The sequence below is a fragment of the Dendrobates tinctorius genome, unplaced genomic scaffold (assembly GCF_039654945.1).
Source record: "Dendrobates tinctorius isolate UK_male_01 unplaced genomic scaffold, ASM3965494v1 ptg000061l, whole genome shotgun sequence".
NCBI lineage: Eukaryota > Metazoa > Chordata > Amphibia > Anura > Dendrobatidae > Dendrobates > Dendrobates tinctorius.
This window is the reverse complement of record NW_027361729.1, coordinates 2,215,657-2,241,182: the sequence shown is the minus strand read 5'-3', so window position 1 is coordinate 2,241,182 and position 25,526 is coordinate 2,215,657. Positions and strand designations below refer to the sequence as shown.

General features: G+C 42.9%; 1 protein-coding gene across 2 annotated transcripts in view; it reads right to left on the bottom strand.

Moving 5' to 3' along the window:
• AGBL4 (AGBL carboxypeptidase 4) overlaps positions 1-25,526 on the bottom strand; it is a 1,778,944-nt gene that overhangs the window by 314,797 nt on the left and 1,438,621 nt on the right. The window contains exon 7 of one of the 2 annotated variants that reach the window (XM_073579164.1): positions 23,008-23,097. The exons of the other annotated variant lie outside the window; for it this stretch is intronic. Coding sequence (XP_073435265.1) covers positions 23,008-23,097 — 90 coding nt within the window. The remainder of the gene's footprint in view (positions 1-23,007; positions 23,098-25,526) is intronic. 2 annotated transcript variants of the gene reach the window in all.

Below are 25,526 nucleotides of genomic sequence, written 5' to 3'. Positions count from 1 at the left end.
GGGGAAGGAGACATGGTTAATTTACAGCAAATGAAACAGAGGAAAGTTAAATGACATATTATACAAAATACAGGACAGGGCAAGACTACAAATCATGACAATCCCTTCCCCTCCCAATTTGTGTACGTACTAGGGACCTCTACAGGTCACTGGTTAAGTACACACAGGCATGGCTGACAGGACTCAGGGCTCCTCTTGCCTGGACAGTCCATCTGCATTTTGGTGTTGGCTGCCTCTTCTATACTGTATGGTAAAGTTATAGGGCTGCAATGCCAGGCTCCATCGTAGTAAGCGTCCATTGTCCCCAGAGACTCTGTTCAGCCAGGTGAGGGGATTGTGATCAGTAACCACAGTGAATTCTCGTCCATACAGATACGGCCTTAGTTTCCTAAGGGCCCACACTACAGCCAGACATTCTTTTTCAACAGTTGCATAGGCCACTTCTCGGTCTAGCAGTTTCCGGCTGAGGTAGGCAATGGGGTGCTCGTCCCCAGCTGCATTCACCTGGCTGAGTACAGCTCCCAGTCCATAAGCAGAGGCGTCCGTCTGCACAATGAATCTCCTCTTGTAGTCTGGAGCAGCCAGAACAGGGTCACAGACCAGAGCGTCCTTCAGCTGGTTAAAAGCCTCATCACAGGCTGGAGTCCAGATCACCAGCCGGGGCATCGTTTTCTTGGTCAGGTCGGTAAGAGGCTTGGCCACAGTGCTGAAATGAGAAACAAATTTTCGGTAATAACTGGCAGTGCCCAAAAAAGCCATAACTTGTTTCTTAGTTTGGGGTACAGGCCAGTCTCTAATAGCCTGGATTTTGGCAGGTTCGGGACGGAGCTTCCCTCCTCCTACTCTATGCCCTAGGTACTGGACTTCACCCATCCCCAATTAGCATTTATCTGGTCGAATGGTTAGGCCTGCTGCAAGAAGCAGGTCAAGAATAACGGCTACTTGGTTCAGATGTTCCTCCCACGTCTGGCTGAAGATGGCAATATCATCCAAGTAGGCACAAGCAAAGTCACCACATCCCCGGAGGATCTGGTCCACCATTCTCTGGAAGGTGGCCGGGGCATTCTTCATTCCAAAGGGCATATTTAGGAATTCATACAGACCAAAGGGGGTTATAAAAGCGGACCGTTCTCTCCCCTCCTCCGTCAGAGGGATTTGCCAGTATCCCTTACTGAGATCAAAGATAGTGACATATCGGGATCCAGCCAGTCGGTCTAGAAGTTCGTCAATACGAGGCATTGGGTAAGGATCACTGACGGTATGGTCGTTTAGTCGTCGATAGTCCACACAAAATCGAGTACTCCCATCCTTCTTGGGTACTAACACCACAGGAGAGGCCCAAGGGCTATGGGAGGCCTGGATTACCCCAAGCTGTAACATCTCCTCCAGTTCGTGCTGCATGGTGTTTCGAACTGATTCAGGTACCCGGTAAGGAGCCTGTTGTATGGGACGGATGCCCTGAGTGTCCACATGATGTTGGGTGACGGTGGTTCGACCTGGTTGGGATGAGAAAGCAGCACGTCTCTGTTGAAGCACTCCCAGCATCTGGTTTTTCTGTAAGGAATCCAGGTGATCTCCCAGAGGAACCTGTTCCACAGTGGATGGGGCTCTCGCTGCTTCCACGAGATCAGGTAGGGAGTCCTCATCCGCTTGACCGTCCTCTGAAGCTAGCCGACAGCTTGCTATCATTGGAAGGGTCCGGTCATGGTACTCCTTAATCATATTCACATGGACAGTCTTTTGTCTTAGCCCCTGATCATCTAAAGCAAGAAGGTAATTGGTGTCATTCAGTTTTCTGAGAACCCGGAAGGGACCCTCCCATGTTGTCTGCAGTTTATTCTGCCGATGGGGAACAATCATTAAGACCTGTTGTCCTTCTACAAACTCCCGGTAGCGTGCTTTACGGTCATACCATGTCTTCTGTCTGGTTTGAGCCATCCGCACATGACTCTGGGCAAAACTAGCAAGTTGGGCCAGGGTTTCTCGCAGCTTTAGGACATAAGGGACAACAGGGGCCCCTGTATCTTCAACTTGCCCCTCCCAGTATTCCTTGAGCAGGGTTAAGGGTCCTCGGACCTTTCTTCCATAGAGTAGTTCAAAGGGGGAGAACCCAGTGGACTCCTGGGGAACTTCCCGATAGGCAAACAAGAGATGGGGTAGGTACTTCTCCCAGTTTGAATCTCTGTCAGTGAAGGCCCTCAGCATATTCTTCAGAGTGCCATTGAATCGTTCACAAAGTCCATTTGTTTGGGGATGATACGGGGTCGTGCGGATCGCTCGTACTCCACAGGTGCGCCACAGACACTGGACCAGCTCTGACATGAACTGGGAGCCTTGGTCCGACAAGATCTCACTGGGAAATCCTACTCTGGTGAAAATGGTAACCAGGGCCTCGGCCACCTTGGCTGCAGAAATACTTGACAAGGCCACCGCTTCTGGATATCGGGTGGCATAGTCCACAACAGTGAGAATGTACTGCTTTCCAGATTTACTTGGTTTAGCCAGAGGTCCAATGATATCAACAGCTACTCTTTGAAAGGGTTCTTCTATTATAGGGAGCGGTTGCAGGGGTGCCTTTGGGTGATCTCCGGGTCGCCCTCTACGCTGACATATGTCGCAAGTTCGGCAGAAATGCGCCACTGCTTGGGAAATCCCAGGCCAATAGAAAGATTGAGTCAATCGCCTCTCGGTGCGGGTTTTGCCTTGATGGCCAGCAGTAGGAATATCATGAGCAAGGTGTAATAGGGGAATTCTGTATTTCTGAGGAACAATCAGCTGTTTGCTATAAGTCCAGGGCTTATCTAGGGAGTCGGCATTGGTAACCCGATACAGAAGTCCATTTTCTCTGATAATTCTTTCTCCATTCTCCCCTAGCTGCCCTATTTCAGCTTGAGCTCTAAAACTAGCTAGGGTGGGGTCAGTCTCCACTTCTTGTCTAAACTGAACTTTTTCCCAGGTAACATTCATATTATCCCCACAAGAAGAATCACTCACTGGCTGTGACGGCGGTTCTGATGGCCTCATTTCCATGGATGGGTTGTACACGTCCACATTTGCTGCTCTCTTGGCTTGACTTCGGGTTACCGCACCGACAAAGTGGCAATGAAGATTCCCCACATCATTTCCTAGAAGAACGTCTGCAGGGAGGCCGCTCATCACACCGACCATGCATTGTTTGGCCCCAAAGCCATAATCCAGGGTCACACTCGCTCTTGGAATATATCTCTGGGTACCTCCAGCCAATTCAATGGCAATTCCTGGTCCCTTTTGAATTGCTTCTGGTTGAATTACTCGGGGATCGGCTATGGTGAGAAAAGCCCCAGTGTCACGGAAGCCAACAACTTTTTGACCATCCAGCACGACCTCCTGTAGATGTTTGTGCTGAAGATCAGAAGAACAGGTGGCTGGGGCTCGCACCCCATAGACTCCTGGTAGGGAAGCCAGGATATCAGAGTCACTTGGCAGATCATCAGGCACTGAATCCATCTCTTCTCCAGGTGAGGGGGTCTGTAGATAATGAACAGGCAAAGGCGGTCTGTAGGTGTTCTGCCTCCGTACACCTGGACATTGGAATTGCATATGCCCGGGCTGCCCACATCCATAGCATCTGCGCTCTGGGATTCTTCCTCCACGTCGTAGTCCCAAAGGTGGAGCAGGAGTAATGCGAGGCACAGTCACACGAAGGTCACCATGAGTTGATGGTCTAGTGGGATGGTGAATATTGGAGGCAGAAGGACCAGGGGCCGCCAGCGTTGGGGGGCTGGTAGTGTTTTTCTCCCTGAGTAGTAATTTTTTCCACTGAGGCTTGATGGTGAGAGCCTCATCAGCTAGAGCTGCAGCTTCCTCCACTATTGCTGGTCTCCTTTCACGCACCCATTCCCGTATCTCAGCGGGGCACTTAAAATAAAACTGCTCTTTTAGGATGACCTGCAGGAACGTTTCCCAGGTTATGGCCTCCTCTGCCTCCAGCCAGCGATAACATATATGTTTGAGTTTGTGAGCATACATCTTGAAGGACACTTCCTCATCACAGGCTAAAGTACGGAACTGAGTCCTGTATGTGTCTGGGGTCACAGCATAATGTTCTAGAATAGCCTGTTTAATCTCCGCATACTCACAGTTCAACCGAGGGTCCATAGCTCTATAGGCTGCGGCAGCTCCACCCTCTAAGAGCCCCACAAGATGTCGGACGCGCTCCCTTTCCGGGACTTCCATTAATCGACACTGATGCTCAAAGTCCTGGAAGAAGCCCTCAATGTCACCGGAAGCCTCATTAAACGGCTTGAAGTCTTTGCGGGACACTCTGGGGAGTTCCCTCATGGGGGATGCTGTGGGTACAGTCTGTCTGGAGCTTCTCGCTGCCTCCAAAGTGATCTCCCTCTCCAGCATTGCCCTCTGCCCCTCCAGCAATGCCCTCTCCTCCATCCTGCGCTGCCTCTCCTCGGCTCTGCGCATGACCTCCATCTTATATTCTATGGAGACCTCTTCTCCCAGCAAGGCCATCTCCTCCTCGTACCACACAACCCACTGACTTTTGTGGGTATTTACCTCCGGCTGCCGTCTTTCCTCTCTTTGCTGTGAGGATCCTTCCTCAGCATCATCTTGCAGGCGAACTGCTTCCAAAGTCTCAATCAGCTGCTCCTTGGAGAGTCCCTTGTAGCTGACTCCCAGTTCACGGGCCTTTGTTTGTAGGTTCACCGCAGTCCAGTTCTTGTACTCTGCGGTGCTGGTTCCCGATGTTGATGGGCCGTTCTCCTCCATTGCTTCTGCTCCGATCCCACCGCTGCCAACCAGTTTGTGACGGGAGTATTCTCCAGAGCAAGGAGGGACAACAGGCCTGGGAACGATCCAACAGATTTATTGACCAGAAAACAGGAACAACACGAAGGTAATTTGCAGAGTCCCAAAATAAGTCCACAGGAAACTGATTCGGGGGCACATCCCGACAATCCTTGTGCCAGATCACAAAACCATAGTCCTTTAAGAGTCACAGAAATCCACCACGATCACACAGAGGCCGAGGCTTCCTCAGACAGCCTCGTCCTTCTCTTTTAGCATCTAACTCACATCTGATCTTAAAACAAGAATGTATTGTCAGGGCTCCTGGGATCAGCCCATCTGAAGGGGGGTAGGGGTCACACCTACTATTCAATGGTTTGGTCCATCAGAAGATTCTAGAAATGTAAGGGCTCCACTGAGTCTACAGGGTGTGTATTGTAGGTTATCTTCTGCTTAGGAAATCAATAGCCAAAGTTCCACTAGCTGTTGACACAAGCCTAAATTAGATTATGGTCCAGGTACATCACAAGACATTGCAAAGTATTGGGGGAAGGAGACATGGTTAATTTACAGCAAATGAACCAGAGAAAAGTTAAATGACATATTATACAAAATACAGGACAGGGCAAGACTACAAATCATGACAGTGGTCAAATGAGGATGCTCGTACGAGGTCTTGTGATCCTTTTCTGGCTAATGCAATCTTCTGCAATACAAAGAAAGGTGGCTGTCACGTTAAACATTTTGTGCAAAGTGAGTTGCAAATTGTTTGAGTCTATTGAATTCTTAAAAATTCCATATGAATTTGATTTGCATAGAATTGATTTGCTCATTTCTACTGCCCACCCTATAAGCTCTATACTATATAATGGTTAATTTTCTCTGCAGCACCTCCACAGGAGAAGTAAGGAATTACACTCTTCCCATTTAAATAAATGTGCTGTCTATGTTATAAACAGTCCTCCAAAGTAAGAGTCTAGCACATAAATGAGGGTCTTGAATGGAGGACACCCTCTAATAACTTAGAATTTTCTAATAAAGTATTTCTAACCAGACACCCCCTTTATATAAAATTGAAATGTCAATCCCCCAGAGGTAAATGTGCATTGTTCCTCATCCCCGTCGGTATAAACCACTAGAGATTCGCTTTACCGTGTCTCCCGCTGTGCAGATTGTATAAAGTGTTCTGTGTGATCCAATGACAGATGACAGTTACTGCCAGCTCCGTGTAAACCCGGACTCTCATTTTGCTTCATCTTCCCCTGAGGGGACAGCTCAGAAAGTCCCTTTCCTGCCGCAGCTGATATGTGAAAACATACTCTAAACCGCCAGTAACAGCACCTCCTGACTGCATATTGATTTCCACTTTACTGTGTTTTCCAGGTCTCTCATTTTAAAAGCATTTTCCTGTCCTAAATCCTGGCAGTATCAGAGAGAAGTGCAGCTGCCCTGACAGACAAGTCAAACACACACCGACTTGGAGAGGACTGACACCAAGTTGAATTTAGGACATCACCTTCACGGAATTATCTGCTGTGTTCTTCACTTTTCAACTTTTTTTTGTTTTTTTCTGCTGTGACATCAAACTTAGAATATAAAGTGAACTCAGTTTTCTGACAAGTTTTCCCCAACTTTTTAATATACTCTGTTTCATTTTTTTTTTTCACCATTTTTCTTATCTCCGAAATTGGGAATATTTGTGGACGCTCCTATAGGCTGAAAACTTAGACTTGGATCTAGTATTCTTGTAGTTTCAGGTGACATTTCAGGATAAGCCGTTATAAGAAATAACACACTTTCTGGCTTTTATGTGACTTATATCTTGCATTTTTTTCACTTGTTCCCCTCTACAGGCTTTCTCACTAATTTTCAGTTGTCTCTGAGCTAGTGGATGGAAAGCTGCTTTTATACACTAAATGTAATAGAAAGTTGAAATCTTTGCCCTTTCCCCATCACTTGCTTCCTAGTTGAGGTATTGTCTTACCATAGCAACTTGTAAGTCACTATGGTTGTTACTTAGCTTTGCTACTTTTGTAATAAGGGCTTTTTAAAAGGGTTGACCACTTTGGACATCCTCTACTTCTTACAAGGTTCTCCTAACAACGAGCTGCACTATTACTTTTCACTTACTTAGACCAGGGCGTTTGCTCTTTTTTGTTTCTTTGTTTAAGAATCTTATTATATACTTACCTAAACTTGTCGACATCCACTTCCGTCCAGACATTCTCAAATCCCACAATCCACTGCGCCGCACTGGAAGTACACCGACCGCCATATTGGAATAGCCAAGTGATGGGTATTCCAATATGGCACCCGCTGGCCCTCCCGCAGTACCACCAGCAGGACACCGCTGGGACACCCATGCCGGACCCCCGCCAGGACCCCGCGCCGGACCCCCACCAGGACCCCTGCCAGGACCCACCACCAGACCCCTGCTAAGACCCGCCGCCGCCTGACTACACGCGCCGATCCCGCCACTGCCTGCCCACCCACCTCCGTGCAGTCACAGGCAGCAGGAAAGACCATGGCTTGCGGCCTGTGCTGGAGATGGGGTTTGGGAGCCCTCTGGTGGCGCCGCACCCCATCTCCAGCACAGGCCGCAAACCACCATCTTTCCTGCCGGCTGTGTCAGCGCCACAGAGCTGCCCCCATCATGATGTCACTGACCTCCAGATGCGATAGCATTGGGCCCACATCTAGTAGAAACAATAAGATGCAATCTTATCAATTTGTATCTTTTTTTAATTATTATTTGTATTATTTGTACTAGATACATTTTGTGTTTACTAAATAAACAAATATCAATCTTCTAGGAACTTTTCTCCCCCAGATCCCCAGTTTTTCATCCCATTGGACCCTATAACAATCAGCTGGACTGTAGTCGCTATGACTTGACCTTTTCCACCGTGGAGTGAACTTGATACACAATGAAGGCTATAATAAATCCACGGTGTACACGAGCAGCTTAGTAAATTGTGTTCTATTGCTCACTAACTAAACGGATCTTGTTTTGGTTGTTTCTCATATTCCGAGCTAAAGATTTCATATCTAAAGCAAATACCAAGAGGATGAGCGCGCGTCGGCTCCGGGAGCAGCGAGGCCACAAAACGGAGATTGAAAGTAGGGCAGGAGGTATAATTGAAAGCTTTAATATTTGTACCATTTTTTTTTCTGAACACGCGCTTTCCTTGTGTGTCCTTCGGTGAGCCGAGTGAATGAACTAATAAAGTCTGATTTGTATCTAGGGGCTGATTGACACGTTACTGAATTATACAAAGATCCTCTTATCTGACGTTAATGCCGATAACTCTCGCTCTTTCTTCGGGGTAAATGTGTTACAATGAGAATTATCAAAATACATTTTACTTTTAGTTTATGGACAGAAACAAATTAACCGTTATCAAATTACTGCGCACCTTACGGCCTTTATTATTTTTTTTTTTTCACGGAACAATTTGTACATGTACTATATAAGTTCTACTAGTTTGAAAAAAAAGTTTTTAGAGGCCTTTAAAAGACCAATTTTTCAAAAATGGAGTAAGGAATTACAGAGTTTGAGTCCACCTTTAGTCCATCATTGTTTTTTGCTTTTGTTTTTTTTTTTGCTCAAATACATAGATTTTGATATAATAATAATTTATGAAGTGGGGTTTTATAAAAAAAAAAAAAAAAATCATCATTTGGCTCTTATAGGTGCTTTGTTTCTCTACATGTTCAACTTTGATGCGGTCTGTTGTCATAAATGAGCTGAGAGGAGCTCAGAAAAAGACTGGTAAAAAAAAAAAAAGTTGCAAACTCTGCTGTCCGACCGTCAGAATGAGCTCACTGACAGATTCTTAGCTAACTCATTCTGCAGCCAGCAATAAATAGTGCATCACTGAGGCTATAGAAGGCAAACATGGTAAAACTTTTAATTAAACCAAATGGCAAATAAATTGTTTTTTTAAGCCCTATAAGTAAAAAAAGAAAGTTGCCCCCCAAGGTGGGCAACCCCTTTAAGAACCATCGTATAAATTCTAGGACACCTACCAATAGCATCTCTCACTCTGGAGGATTCAGCAAGACCACAAATTAAACAAACTGATAGGGATTATGTAATACTTTACTTCTCCTGTGGTGGCACTGCAGGGAAATTGAACACTTGCTGGCCAGGCCAGATAACCGCTGGAGATGAATCTCAAAATTTGCTCTGCCGATCAGTTTTGATTTAGTTCAAATAAAATCGTGCCAACTTGAAAGCACCAGATGACGTAAGGCGTCAGGTGAGCGCCTGGGACAGTGGGGAATATTATGTTCCTTCATTTTAACCCTTTTCATAAAAAGAAAGTTTTATTCACCAGAAACCGGAAATTTGGGAAAAAAGTTCTAACAAATTTCATAGAAAACCTTAGCATCGGACGGTTCAGTGATTAAGCTTATATTCGGGGGAACATTTTTTGCAAAATTAAAAAGTGAACGATCCCTTTAAGGAAGATTTTTACTTTTTTCGTTTTTGATTTTTAACACTTTCTGATCTCACTTTCTTTCCATTAGAAAGGATTGAGTATAAATGATTAGAACTCATGGACGGAACCATAGGATGCAGTTCTGTAATCCTCCCATAGTATGGTTCCCATTGAAGTGTCAGTAGCCATACTGATTTTATACATAAACAAAGTTGTTGTTGTTTTTTTTCTCAATTTGCATAAACTGTCCTCGAAGGCAGAAAGGTCAGAAAGAGAGAAAGGTCAGGCATGTTGGATGTTAACATGCCCAATCTTTTTGTTCTTCAGGAAGAGGTCTCTGTCAGCGGCTTACTCCCCTTTTCCAAGCTGACCTTGTATACAAATGACAGCTATCTAGCATGTAGGACCTGCCTTATTCCTTGATGTTATTAGATGAAAATAAAGAAAATTGGACAAGAAATCTTATTATTTTGATATTTAGAAAATCAGAGCAATGCACCTTTAAAGTATCAGTTCCAGCAATGACCTCCAAAGGATGCGCAGTCAGTGCAGTATCCAGTATTTCATATTTGCAGCATTTAAAGGAACATAATGCTTCAAATTTCATGTTTTTTTTAAAATACTTTTTAAAACTTTGTAGACAAGACTTGAAAAGCTGCAGCACCAGTAATGACCACCAGAGGCATCCTACTTAAATTGTACGAACTACAGTAAAGCAATATACCAAGGTCTATCCTTGAGGAGAGTGACATCACTCTGTAAGGAGACTTATGGGCCATGCAATGCTCCTCTGTGAAATTAAATATAAAAGATGCCTCTTCAGAGAGGAAGAAGACTCGAGCTCTGATGCCACCTACTGGATGTAGGCCTTGCTACATGACTTGGGCTAAAAGTCAAAACCACATAGTCTTTTTGTAGACGTGTTTCAGGGTGTTTACAGCTCCTCAGTGCAAATCAAAACATCTGATTTGGCTGTATGAGACGTTTCTGACTGGGGTTTAACGTCTCTTCTTGTGGAGAGTGACAAGTCTGACATGTTGCAAGGCTTCTAAAAAGGGTCAATATTGACTATTTGGATTGTTACTTCCAGTAGGTGGCACTAGAGTTCAAGTCCTCTTTCTCTCGGAAGAGACTCTTTACATGTTTAATTTTCCAGAGAAGCATTGCGTGCTCTATAAGTCTCCTTACACTGGCATGTCAGTAATGTCATTCTCTATAAGGATAGATGTTATCCCATAGACCCCAGTCAAAGGTCTCTCATACAGCCAAATTAAATCTCTTGTTTTGCACTAAGGAGGGGCAAACGCTCTGAAACACATGTTGGCAAATAGAATTCCTGCTTTGGCTCTTATCCTAACTCATGTGGCAACGCTTATTAAAGGGTCAATATTGACTTTTAGGATCGCTTCTTCCAGTAGGTGACACCAGAGTTTTAGACATCTTTCTCTCTGAAGAGACAATATGTGTATTACACCAGACAGCAGAATGCCATCCTCAGTGCTGTAATTCCCTTTATACTGTTACTGCTTGTTCAGTGGCCGGTATAACAGTCATTTCTATTGTTTCATGCGATAGTTACAAATGGCAATACACCAGAAGTTCCCAGACAGTAATCAAATTTCAGAAATGTTAAGAACAGAAAAATAAAGAAGAATATCTTGTGGCATTTTTGTGATTGAAAACAACTTGTATTTTAGGGGAGTGCTATGGAATTTAAGATAAAATCAAAGGAAATTCCTTGGAGAGAATGGATAATTTTTCAAAGACAGAGAGGTCTCACCTTCTTCCAGCAGCCTCACTGACATTTCGAAAGAAGTATGAATATAGGGTCAACAGAGCTGTCACTCATTAAAGTGAACCTATCACCAAAGTTTTCATGTTGTACTGGACACACAATGTAATATTGGCTGAAGAGAGAAATATATATATATATTTTTTAAATTAGCATTCTAAGGTTTTGGCACCGAATGAGTTAACTCTTTTAAAAGGGGATGTCCGGTCCAAATCATAAGTCTGCAGTCACTCTGTGTGATAACAGACTCATGAATCCCCCCCCAATGCATGCACTGTGTGCTCCGGGGATGTGCTGGCTTCTGAGCCGGGACAGGAGGGTATGTATGAGTTTGGCCGGGGTCACACTTGTGAGTGCAATGCGAGAAACTCGCGCGAGTCTCTCACCTCAATACCCGGCACTGCCGCCGGCGGTTCGGACCGCAGCGTTCGGCTGCATAGAAAGACATGCAGCCACACACTCCAGTCCTGAGTGCCAGCGGCGGTGCCGGGTATTGAGGCGAGTTTCTCGCATTGCACTCCCAAGTGTGACACCGGCCTTACGCATACTCCCGGCCAGAGTCCATCCAGTGGGTTTGGCCTCGCTCCATTAACTTGTATGGAGCGAGGTCACACTACCTAGTAGGCCATGCCAACTGGCCGCTGGTCGCATTTCTAGTTGGGGTGCAGCATCACTCTATGCAAGTGTATGGACTGAGGCCGCACCCACTGGAGAGGCTCAGGCCGGGAGGATGTATAACGCATACATACCCTCCGGTCCCGGCCCAGAATCTGGCGAGTCTTCATAGTGCACACCGTATGCGCGGGGGGGGGCTTCATAAGTCTGTAGACACACAAAGTGACTGCAGACATATCGATTTGGACCGGGCAACCCTTTTAAGTTCAAGTGGGTGTTATCAGATAGTTTTCACTCAGAGGCTGCACTTCTCCCTCTATTAGTTGCTATCTGATAGCACCCACTTCGACTTAACAAATGTTAACTCATTAGGTGCCAAATACTTTGACGGCTATTATCTCCACAATGTAGAGGCGAAATAAAAGAAAATGAATAATGTTTTAGTCCACTCTGCAGCCGCTGTTACATCGTGAGTCCAGTTCAACTTGAAAAATTTGGTGAAAGATTCACTTAACCCCTTCATGACATATGACATACATTTATGTCATGTCCCTGACTTTGATGCGGGCCCCCGGCACGGAGCCTGCATCTTTGCATCTTTCTCCTTACAGTACAGCAGATTTAATCAGTCTTCGAGTGCCTTTAATAGCAGCGGGAGGATTGGAATGCTACCCGCGGCTGTTAACCAGTTCAATACCACTGTCAGAGAGTGACATGCCTGACAAGTGGCATGGCTTGTAAAAAGAGTTACTATTAACTATTTGAATTGCTACTTCCAGTAGGTGGCACTAGAGCTCAAGTCCTCTTCCTCTCTGAAGAGGCTTTGTACATATTTAATTTCTGAGAGAAGCATTGCATGGCCTATAAGTCTCCTTACACTGGCATGTCAGTAATGTCATTCTCCACAAGGAGAGACATTATCCCATAGACCCCAGTCAAAGGCGTCTTATACAACTAAATCATAAATTTTGCTTTGCACTAAGGAGGAGCAAACACCCTGAAACACATCGGCAAATAGAATATTTAGTTAGTCTTTTACCCTTACTCATGTGACAAGGTACTTACTAAAGGCTCAATATTAACTTTTAGGATTGCTACTTCCAGTAGGTGGCACCAGAGTTTTAGTCATCTTCCTCTCTGGAGAGACAATGTGTGTATTACACCAGACAGCAGAATGACATCTTCAGTGCTGGAATTCCCTTTATACTCTTAATGATGGTTCAGTGGCCGGTATAACAGTCATTTCAATTATTTAACTGTTAACCAGTTAATTGCCACTCTCAATCTCTGACACTGAATACCGCCCATCAGCACCCCTGTCACGTGATTGGGGGTGCCGATGGGTTGTCATGGCATCCAGGGGTCTGAAGAAGACCCCTGTGCCTGTCATTACGATACTCCTGTGAATGCCGGCTTGTGGCAACACTCCAGAATCCAATGTCAGTGGTGGTTTATTGACTTATGGTCATAATGGCGACGTTTTGTTTCAAGTGTGGAACTTTTTCAAGCAGTGCAGTGATTCACCAGTAATTTTTAAACAGATGTGCCAATTACTTATATAATTAATATAAATTTCATAATATCACGTAACAAACATGTATAAAGTGTATAATGTTTAGACAGATTACAGACATACATTTAATATTTAGTGAAAAAATATCAAAGGTGTAACACAATCAGTACAGTGTTAAAATCGGAATATATTCACATTGTTTATGTATAACACATGTGCAAACAATCAAACTGTATCAATGGCTCACCCTACCAACAATTATACCTGTCCGTGCCAAGTTTGCCATCCTAAAGATTTTTGCATATATATATATATATATAGTCACAGTATATATATTTACAGTATAGTTGTGTATATATATTTAGTTACAGTATAGTTACAGTATAGAGATATGTATGTAAAACATTTTTAGAAACTCAATAAAGTAGTCAGTTCCTAAGTCCCCCCTGGTGATGGTTACCGACAGCAAAAAAAGTTATCATTTAAAGGGAATCTGTCAGCTATGTCATCTGAAATCAGAATGAGGTAGGGGCTTAGATCCTAATTGCAGAGATGTGTCACTTATTGGGCTTTGTGTTACTGTTTAAATACAATCAGTGTTTTATCAGCAGGAGATTATCACCAGAGGACTTGGTGTCTTAAGCCTTCCTGTCTAACCCTGCCCCCACCACTGGTTGGCTGCTTTCTGCGCAAACTGCATATTGATAGAAAGCAGCCAATCAGTGGAGTGGGCGGGGTAATACACAGCTCAGCATTCCGAGCTCTGCTAGATCTGCAGCAGAGAAAGTAGTGATTTTATCACAACTGGTGCCTCCAAGTAAACTAAGTGACACATCACTGAAATCAGGGTTTCTGCCCCTAGGTTATGCTGCTGTCAGATTACATGACACATTCCCTTTAACCTTATGTTATAAAAAGTGGATCTCTGACTGCTATAAAGATGTAAAATGCTACAGCGGCAGATCATGCTGAAATATGGCCGCTTCAAAATTTCAATTAGTTTGAAGAAAAAAACCAAGGCACACAAATGGTTAAAAGTCATATCATAATGAATAATCCATTGTCACATTCAATTCATTGGCAAAATTAAAACCGTTCTTGGTTTCCCTCTCGTCTTGGTGAAGGATAAAAAAAAAAAAAATGATACGGAGAAAACAAAAAATAATTAGTTTTGGAGCCACTTGAGACTAGTCTACGCTAAGCCTCTGATATCTCAGGGAGAAAAAAAATCTGATGCTAAGTTATGTACAAATGAATATTTCTGCATGTTTACAGTTTGTAATACTTAATTAGCATATAAATGCCCATAAATGTTTAATCCAAAATATACAGACAGTCAAAATTAATTACGCTCCAATCGTCAAGCAGGAAAGTTGCCGAGCGGAACCAGTGCCCTTAACCTTTGGTGTTTTTTTTATTTTTTGGAGAACTGCATTTAGCAAGCGAGATACCCCAGATAATCAACTAGCTACAGTCTAACACTGGTAAATAGGGCAAGAAACTAATTAACGGAATGTTATCCCAAAATCCCAAGGTTTGCTGTCACTGCGGGAGGTGCTCACTCCAAACTTTTTCCAGATAGTACAAGAGATCAGTAAAACAGGCGTAGTCTATTGAGGTCTTGTGTTAATGTCGCCCATTGTGTGATTATGTGACTGCATTATATGTGATACCGCCTATAGAGACGGCATGCCGGTACGTCGGATGACAGCGGGTATATGGGACATGTCAGAGGAGGGCATCACTTGCTTATGTAGCTTGAAGAAGGATGATTGATAGCAGTGTGGTCTCTTACATTCCAAGAAAATGCTTAAAGGGTATCTGTCACCAGATTTTTTGCTACCCCATTTAAATGCTGAATAACATAGGGGTAGAGACCCTGATGTTAACGAGGTATTGGGAAATGACCTCAGTTTGATCTATGGTCTGTAAAAGGATTATATCAGTGGGATCTGTGACGTCAGGAGAGGACATCAGTGGGATCTGTGATGGCAGGAGATGGCATCAGTGGGATCCGTGATTCATCATTAGATGACATTAGTGAGATCTGTGATGGCAGGAGATTATATCAGTGAGATCTGTGATACATCAGGAGATGACATCAGTGAGTTCTGTGATTCATCAGGAGATGACATCAGTAGGATTTGTGATGGCAGGAGATGATATCAGTGGGATCTGTGATTCATCAGATGACATCATTGGGATCTGTGATGGCAGGAGATGACATCAGTGAGATCTGGGATTCATCAGGAGATGATATCAGTGAGATCTGTGATTCATCAGGAGATGACATCAGTGAGATCTGGGATTCATCAGATGACATCAGTGCGATCTGTGATTCATCAGGAGATGATATCAGTGGGACCTGTGATTCATCAGGAGATGACATCAGTGAGATCTGTGATTCATCAGGAGATGACATCAGTGGGATGTGTGATGGCAGGAGATGATATCAGTGAGATCTGGGATTCATCAGATGACATCATTGGGATCTGTTATGGCAGGAGATGACATCAGTGATATCTGGGATTCATCAGGAGATGACATCAGTGAGATCTGTGATTCATCAGGAGATGACATCAGTAGGATTTGTGATGGCAGGAGATGATATCAGTGGGATCTGTGATTCATCAGATGACATCATTGGGATCTGTGATGGCAGGAGATGACATCAGTGAGATCTGGGATTCATCAGGAGATGATATCAGTGAGATCTGTGATTCATCAGGAGATGACATCAGTGAGATCTGGGATTCATCAGGAGATGATATCAGTGAGATCTGTGATTCATCAGGAGATGACATCAGTGAGATCTGGGATTCATCAGGTGATGACATCAGTGGGATCTGTAAGGGGATTACATCAGGTGGTATATGACACGTCAGGAGATTATATATTTGTGTTATTTGACGTTGAAGAGAATGACTTTAGGGGGGTATGTGACAAGTTGGTAAATTGTGGTTATGGGAGAGGTGCCAGATTGGGCACATCCTGGAAAATGCATTGTTCTTTGCTGCTCTGAGTGAACCAGACACCGTGTAAACATATTAGTGATAGTATTGTACATGGTTCTCATTATTGGTAACATTCAGTAAGTGGATTAAACTAATTAAATATATGACAACGGACAATGGAAATCATGAGCGTATTACTGATTGCCAGGTTGAATGAACTTATCTCCTACTCAGATATAAGGGGTCCTGCAGTCATGCCCAATGATTGTACTTCTCACAAAATTAAACTTTAGTTATATATTTTTCCCACGTGTAAAATCTTGTAAGAACATCAATCAATGACATAGCTAATCACAAGGAACCCAAGGGCAGAAGCCCATCTGGGAGACTATAGATTACGTATTGTATTCATTTCCCACCACAAAGCCGTTCACACAACAAGCCCGTAATGGCGCAAAACTTCCCCTTTACTGTCATTAAAACTTTAAAGGACCCTTATGTTGGTTCCTAAACGAGCGCTAACAATCTGCAGGCTTTTAATGTCACCCTGGGAACCTTTACTATATCGATAGGACGAAGCGTATTTATTTGGTCGCTTGTTAAATAAGTTGGAATTCTCAGTTTGTAATGTAAGCGACAAACAAGTCCCACAAAATATCTATTCTAGCAATACCATAGCTACTATTTTTGCAGAACTTACAGTCACGCACTATGGAAAGATTATGCAAACGCTTTATTTTAGGGTTCATTTTACCCTTGTTTGTTTTTTTACGGGCCGAGTTGTACTTTTGCTTAACACCATTCATTTTATCACTGGAAAATGGCACCAAAAAAATCCAAATCCAGTGAATTATGAAAAAAAACACTAACAATTCTGACATTGCTTTGTGGGAATTATTTTTTACATTGCACATTTTGTGGTAAACATGATCTTGCCATATGATTCTCTTAATCAACATGCTTACGGAGGTACCAAACATGTTCAGTATTTTTTTAATTATTTTTGTGGTGAAAAAAATCCAGAGTTTGCAACAAAGTGTGCGGTGATACCACATATGTGTATTATTTTAATGTCTTTATTTTCAATGGGGGAAAAGGAGGGCGATATGAACTTTTATTTTTCATATTTTTTAAAAACATTTTTTATTTTTTTTTTACCTGTCACTGTTCTCGTTAGTCCCTTTAGGGGACGTGAAGATGCGATCGTTTGATCGCCTCTGCTATCCTCAGCATCGATGCATATAGCAAAAATCCCGGTCTCCTTCGAAGCCCGGCCACAGGCAGGGTTTCAAATGGGCTCCACAATGATAGGCATGGGGGGTCATTAGCTGACCCCCGACTCTCATGATAACCCATCAGTGACCCATGATCACATCATAGGCCCTCCGACAAGTAGAGAGAATGAGGCACACGCATGGCGGTGCGTGTTAAATTCTGTTTTCAGAGATTGACAGTAGCATTTAACAGGTTAACAAGTACATGTACGGTGGCTGCCGTTAATGAAGGAGTGACCACATAAGTCCCCCCCAACTATACATCTCTAATCCATGATGGCATCTCTAATCCTGATGTTTGCCAACAGTCCCAATTTTGCCAGAATTATCTTTCAAGATCACATGGGAGAAGGGGCTTAGCTTGGTCAGTTTAGCAACGATCAGACACATTTTGGGGCAGTCATATGCAGCATGTGAATTGCACTTTATTTCTGTCTCCTTAGGGTGCACTTGCAATTACTAGAGCGTCTTATAGACATCCTGAATAAAAGGGGACTGTTCCCTAAATATCTATATTTCACTAAGAGGGGCTATCCAGAACTAAGTAATTTAATTTATTAAGGAAGTTGCTAACTGGCTAGCAACAACCTGCCTGCCTGTTATATCCAGCAACCACTCCTACCGGCGATTCAGCTGCTCTACGTCAACAGAGCAGATCGTCTTCTTTCGGACTGCACTGTCAACTGGGCGCCACTGCTGATGTCATGCTGACTGACAGCTGGCTCCCTACTGCCCAACTGTGTGGAGCTGGCTGTCAATCAGCATCACAACAGCAGTGGCACCCAGTCGACAGTGCAGTCCAAAAGAAGACGATCTGCTCTGTTGACGTAGAGCAGCTGAATCGCCGGTAGGAGTGGTTGCTGGATAGAACAGGCAGGCGGGTAGTTGCTAGTGACATCAGCTGTCATGCCTCGTCAACAGAGCAGAGTGGAAGAGAAGCCTTTGCTCTATTGACCTGACGTCATAGTCAGCAGAGATCTATGCCGGGCAGAACAAGCGGTTAGTTAGCAATTATCCTGCCTGTTAATGTTTTACTGTGGACCTAAGAACTAATATGGTCCTGGATAACACCTTTAATTGAGAAACAAGAAAATAATATTAATAGGAACAGTAACCACCTTTCGAGGTGCCTATCCGAAAACCTTTGGATATGTCGCAGGCAATGAGAGGCTGAAATGTTACATTAGGAACAGCGTTCATGGAAACTACAGAGAAGCTTTAGTCACATTCTAATAAAGAAAATGATCCAGCACTCCCAGATGCAGAAAAAAAGGGAATTGCTTTATTTGCAGCCAGATAATCCACAAGGTTTACATTATTATGTGCAACGTTTCGGTCACTTTCCGGACCTTCTTCAGACAATGAAAACACTTGTAAACACTTGAAAAGACCCCGTATACCGTAATTGCGTGGGCTAGTGAAAGTTCATAAGGCTGCTAATATCAAGCCGTGATACACATGTGGAATGGAAAGTATGTGCTGCGGGACTCGTGCAAATATGCTATAGAAAATTGCGCCATTTGCCCACGCAATTAAGGTATACGGGGTCTTTTCAAGTGTTTACAAGTGTTTTCATGTCTGAAGAAGGTCCGGAAAGTGACCGAAACGTTACACATAATAATGTAAACCTTGTGGATTATCTGGCTGCAAATAAAGCAATTCCCTTTTTTTCTCCATTTGGGAGTGCCAGATCATTTTCTTTATTTGATTTGGACTGGTAACCATTTCTGAGCACCCCTTATCAAAATTTCGGAGTGACGTGTCTTTTTGTTCCACTGTATTTAGCCACATTCTAGACCTTGGTAACTGCAAAAATGATACGAGACGTTTGCAGTAGGCAAAGAATCATTTTCAGCACCAAGGACAAGGATTCAAAGTAGGCGGCAGAGAGAAGGCTCTCTAAGGTTCTGTCCACTTCTGAGTCATAGATTGCATTCAGTACTAAATAAAACCTAATAGACGACACTGACTTATAGTGGGGTCTGTAGGATACCCTCATTGTGTCAAATAGAGGGCTAAATAGTGCAACAGATGGGCAAAATTGGGAAACACATGCATGATTTCATTGCAACTAATCCGATATGAGCAAAGAAGAATCCTGAGGACTTACCTGGCGTTGTGTTTGCAGATACAAAAGTAACAAGTGGTTAATCTAAGTCCTAATTAGATTAATAAAGATTCATCAGACACACAAATACAATATTATGGGGCTTATTTCACAACGACAGACATTTCTTATCACATATCCACAGCTTAGGTGGTAAATGCGGGATTGCTGAGACCTCCACAATCACAACATGTGGGGTCCAGAACCCAAGTTTCAGAGGAATTTGAATGACGTGGTGGTCATGTGTCTCCAGCCAATGGCTATAGGACTGATGGCGATAGCCAAGAGCAGCACTCCACTATCAATATTAGGCCACATTCACACGTTCAGTATTTGGTCAGGTTTTTTTTACATCCATATTTGTAAGCCAAAACCAGGAGTGGGTTGATAAATACAGAAGTGGTGACGGGTTTCTATGATACTTTTCCTCTGATTGTTCCACTCCTGGTTTTGGCTTACAAATACTGATGTAAAATACAGATGTAAAATACTGACCACATACTGATAATGTGAATGTGACCCTAGTCTTATTATAATGGAAAAAAAGAAGCAAAAAAAAGTGCTCCATGCGTGAATCAATATAAACCTCATGGTGTAAGTGCCGCTCAGCGGAGGTAGTTGTGGTGGGTAGGCACAATCCTGAGAAGAGTAAGGATTTTTTCCACCAGATTGCTGCTTCACTGACCGCCGGTTCCAAATGTCTGAGCAAGGAACCAAAAAATAGAGTCAAAGAAACAAAAGTTGCTGTGTCTCGTGGCTCTGCAACGGGGGGAGCCGATCCAAACCGAGGTACATTGGAAGCTTTATTGGACTACACATTTCGGGGAGGGTCGGACTTCTTCATCGGGTACATGTTGAAGGGGGGAGACTGTCAACAAAATGTATAGTCCAATAAGATATCCAATTTATCTTGGTTTGGCTCTGCTCCTTCCATTGCAGAGCCTAGACGACATCACAACTTTTCTTTCTTTGTTGCTTGTTATCCCCCCGGCTCCAGTGCCGGGTTTTGCCATCTTCCTACTGATGCGGCTAGCTCGCTCTGTTCTTATGCACATCGGGTTAGTATGGCTATCCGGGGTGCTATAGTGACTTCTCGCTAGAGTCCCTACACTTATAGGTTTGCTCAGGCAGCTGAGCGCTTGCTGAATATGCTCAGGTGCTAAAATTGACAAGAGATTTCAACGCAAGATTGTGCGGATGTTGGATAAAGAACCTCGACTAACATCCAAACAAGTTCAAGCTGCCCTGCAGTCCGAGGGTAAAACAGTGTCAACCCGTACTATCCGTCGGCGTCTGAATGAAAAGGGACTGTATGGTAGGAGACCCAGGAAGTCCCCACTTCTTACCCCGAGACATAAAAAAGCCAGGCTGGAGTTTGCCAAAACTTACCTTAAAAAGCCTAAAACGCTTTGGAAGAATGTTCTCTGGTCAAATGAGACAAAAGTAGAGCTTTTTGGGCAAAGGCATCAACATAGAATTTACAGGAGAAAAAAAGAGGCATTCAAAGAAAAAACACGGTCCCTACAGTCAAACATGGCGGAGGTTCCCTGATGTTTTGGGGTTGCTTTGCTGCCTCTGGCACTGGACTGCTTGACCATGTGCATGGCATTATGAAGTCTGAAGACTACCAACAAATTTTGCAGCATAATGTAGGGCCCAGTGTGAGAAAGCTGGGTCTCCCTCAAAGGTCATAGGTCTTCCAGCAGGACAATGACCCAAAACACACTTCAAAAAGCACTAGAAAATGGTTTGAGAGAAAGCACTGGAGACTTCTAAGGTGGCCAGCAATGAGTCCAGACCTGAATCCCATAGAACACCTGTGGAGAGATCTAAAAATGGCAGTTTGGAGAAGGCACCCTTCAAATATCAGGGACCTGGAGCAGTTTGCCAAAGAAAAATGGTCTAAAATTCCAGCAGAGCATTGTAAGAAACTCATTGATGGTTACCGGAAGCGGTTGGTCGCAGTTATTTTGGCTAAAGGTTGTGCAACCAAGCATTAGGCTGAGGGTGCCAATACTTTTGTCTGGCCCATTTTTGGAGTTTTGTGTGAAATGATCAATGTTTTGCTTTTTGCTTCATTCTCTTTTGTGCTTTGTGTTTTTTAATTTAAGACAAATTAAATGAAGATAATAATACCAAAGAATTTGTGTTTGAAATCATTTTCAGGAAGAAACTGAGTATTATCTGACAGAATTGCAGGGGTGTCAATACATTTGGCCACAGCTGTATCCCAGCACGTTCGCTCATCATTATCGGTGATCATTACCTCTACTCTCAGGCTGAGCTCTGTTGCATTTAATATTGAGGGTCTCCTGACCAACCCAGATCTCCTCCACACTGTTTACTCTACTACATTTTCATTGTGAGTCTCCTAACCAATCCAGCTCCAGATGCTGGGATGGTCTGCATTTTAATTGGGAGTTTCCTGACCAGCCCAACTCTGCTCCTCATCCTGGGTTCTGCTACCTCACTGGGCTCTGCTGCATTACTCTTTTCTCATGATCTGCTCTCCATTTGATTTCCAATTGCGCTAAACTCTCCTACAGTAATAGTCTATTCTGCTGAGCCACCACCTCATCACTGCCTCATCAGTCCTCCTGGGCTTTGTCTGGCTTCCTAGTGGACTGCTCATCTCCTCCAATTCCTGTCAAGTCTTTTCAGCTGCCATTATTCCAACTGGACCACCATGTTGCACCCGCATCTTCTGTCCATGCTAAACAATACCTGCTCATCTAAACCAAAGACTTTGAGAATCCATGTCAACCAGGTGAGACATAGCAATAACTTGTAGTGTATCTACTTAATTACTGTTCCTTCTACTCTTAGAATTCCAATGAGCAGTCATAGAGGTGGGTCTGTGAAACACTAATTAGGACCGCCCACAGGACTACTAAGCATGACATGACCAGAGATTAAAATACAGTAAAAATCTGTATTGCTGCCTCTTGCACTGTATGCAGGTTTACATTAATTAATTTCCATCCTTCTATACCATTAGTATTTTTTTTTGCATTTGATTTAATTGAATAGGGTATCATTTTTGTGCCAATTAATTTCTTAATATACTTTCATAGTGATTGGAGATCTGTTTTGTAAAGCTTGAAATTCCTGCATTGACCTATTAAAAAAAAAAAAAGAAAAAGTCAACATAAAATCCTGGCTTCCTGCAGTCACCAAAAGAGGGAGCTCAAGAGTCAACTGCATACTGTTCATATAGTAAGCTCATAATCGCCCTCTGGTGGCAAAAAAATGGAATCTCTGATTATCTGACATATTAGTAAAAGGGAGCCACGACTGAGATAAAAGTATATTAAGAAATTCATTGGAACAGATATTTTAAACTGAAAACAACATTGTATTAAAAAGAGGGAATTTTTTTTAAACTTTTCGGTCTTGGGTATGACTCTTTCGGTGACTTCTCCTGTCTTGAAGGTATTCCGCTCTGTAATAATAATAGAAAAAAAGTCTTGCCAGGAAAACCTCCTGTCTTTATTACCAGAAGTGAGTACGAAACTGACAGTCACTCACCCTGACATACAAAGGAAGATGGCGTTTCCCCCGGGTGTACTCGAGCAGTGATAAACACGACCCTCTGCTCAGCTTCAGACACCAGGTTCACTAGAAGAAAGAGACAGACCTCATGAATTCAGAGCTGCAGATTGGAGCATTAATATTAATATGTCCCCTTTTATTAAAATACGCCATAAATTATGAATTTCTTTGAATCCATTATTAAACAAAATCGCCTGCACCCTCTCCTCTAGAGTTAGTGGGCGCAGAATATGATAAGTTAACCCTCGCTTAGATTACACACATTCCCCCCCCCCAAAAAAAAATAATATTAATATCTCAAGTCATCACTAAAAACGAAAATATAATTGACACTGTCCACTTCTAATGAGTCATCTAAAATCTAATCACAACGGTCCCTGGATCCTTATCTGATGAGTTAGATCTTATTTATACTATTTATAATATATGCTTTCTTGGATCAGGACGGAATTCCGTGAACTTAGAGGATCCAAGTTGCTGACTTTCCTCCGTTATATGTACATTTTGAATAGAGACATGCCCACAAGCACAAATAACACGTGCACTTTCACCTGTATAGACACATGGACATTTTTGTGATGCATTCAGTCAGAAGATCCCATGTTCACAGCCATAACGGCCATGCTTTTTTTTCAAAATTGATGGTACAGAATAACCCACAATGGTGACAGAAATAACTCGAATCTGACAAAAGTAATAATAAATAAAAAAATCTATGAAAATGAACAAATAAAAGTCAGACATTGCTTTTCAACCATGCTTCCACAGAATTTTTTTTAAAAATAAAACTCATGAAATAGGCCTGGACAGAAATGATGGTACCCCTGAAAGTAATGTGGAAAAAGGGACATGTTAAATCGCGGTGTGTCCACTATCATCACAGGTGTCTACAATCTTGGAATCAGTGAGTGGCCTGTATAGAGGCTACAGATACTCACTGTGCTGTGCGGTGACATGGTGTGTATCACACTCAACATGGACCAGAGGATGCGAAGGAAAGAGTTGTCTCAGGAAATTAGAAAGAAAATTATAGGCAAACATGTTAAAAGGTAAAAGTTATAAGACCATCTCCAAGCAGCTTGATGTTCCTGTGACTACAGTTGCACATATTATTCAGAAATTTAAGCTCCATGGGACTGTAGCCAACCTCCCTGGACTTGGCCGCGGGAGGAAAATTGATGACAAATCAAAGAGACGGATAATACGAATGGTCACAAAAAAATCCCCAAAAAATTCTAAGCAGATTAAAAGTGAATTTCAAGCTCAAAGAACATCAGTGTCAGATCACACCATCTGTCGTTGTATGAGCCAAAGTGGACTTCATGGGAGATGACCAAGGAGGACACCATTGTTGAAAAAAAAAATCATAAAAAAGCCAGACTGGAATTTGCCAAAATACATGTTGACAAGCCTCAAAGCTTCTGGGAGACTGTCCTATGGACAGATGAGACAAAAATGATCTTTTTGGCAAGGCACATCAGCTCAATGTTCACAGATGGAAAAATGAGGCCTATCAAGAAAAGAACAGTGTCCCTACTGTGAAACATGGAGGAGGCTATGTTATGTTCTGGGGCCGCTTTGCTGCATCTGGCACAGGGTGTCTAGAATCTGTGCAGGGTACAATAAAATCTCGAGACTATCAAGGGGTTCTAGAGAGAAATGTGCTGCCCAGTGTCAGAAAGCTTGGTGTCAGTCGCAGGTCATGGGTCTTGCAAGAGGATAATAACCCAAAACACACAGCTAAAAACACCCAAGAATGGCTAAGAGTAAAACATTGAACTATTCTGAAGTGGTCTCCTATGAGCCCTGACCTAAATCCTATTGAGCATCTTTGGAAAGAGCTGAAACATGCCGTCTGGAAAAGGCAACCTTCAAACACGAGACAACTGGAGCAGTTTGCTCTTGAGGAGTGGGCCAAAATACCTGTCGAGAGGAGCAGAAGTCTCATTGACAGTTATAAGAATCGTTTCATTGCAGCGATTGCCTCAAAAGGTTGTGCAGCAAAATATTACATTAAGGATATCATATTTCTGTCCAGGCCTATTTCATGAGTTTATTTTTTTAAAATTCTGTTTAAGCATGGTGGAAAAGCAATGTCTGACTTTCATTCGTTCATTTTCATAGATTTTTTATTTATTAATACTTTTGTCAGATTCAAGTTATTTCTGTTACCATTGTGTTTTTTTTTGTTATTAAACAAAGGGTGCTAACAATTTTGACCACGTGTGTAATTTGTATGAGATGTCATGATTACAGGGATGTCATATATTTGTGTATTTCAAAAGTGCAGTTACTAATTGTTGATGTCTTCCATAATTCTGCTTTATTTTTAAACTTAATGTACAGGTATGTAGAGATGTATTGATACCTAGACCTGCATCTCTAGGTACTTGGTACAATATTTCTGCAAAGAAAATACCACTTAGATCTTAAGATAGAAAAGATTCTATGATGCATAACATTGCAACCTGTGGCTCATTGTTAATCTTTCTACC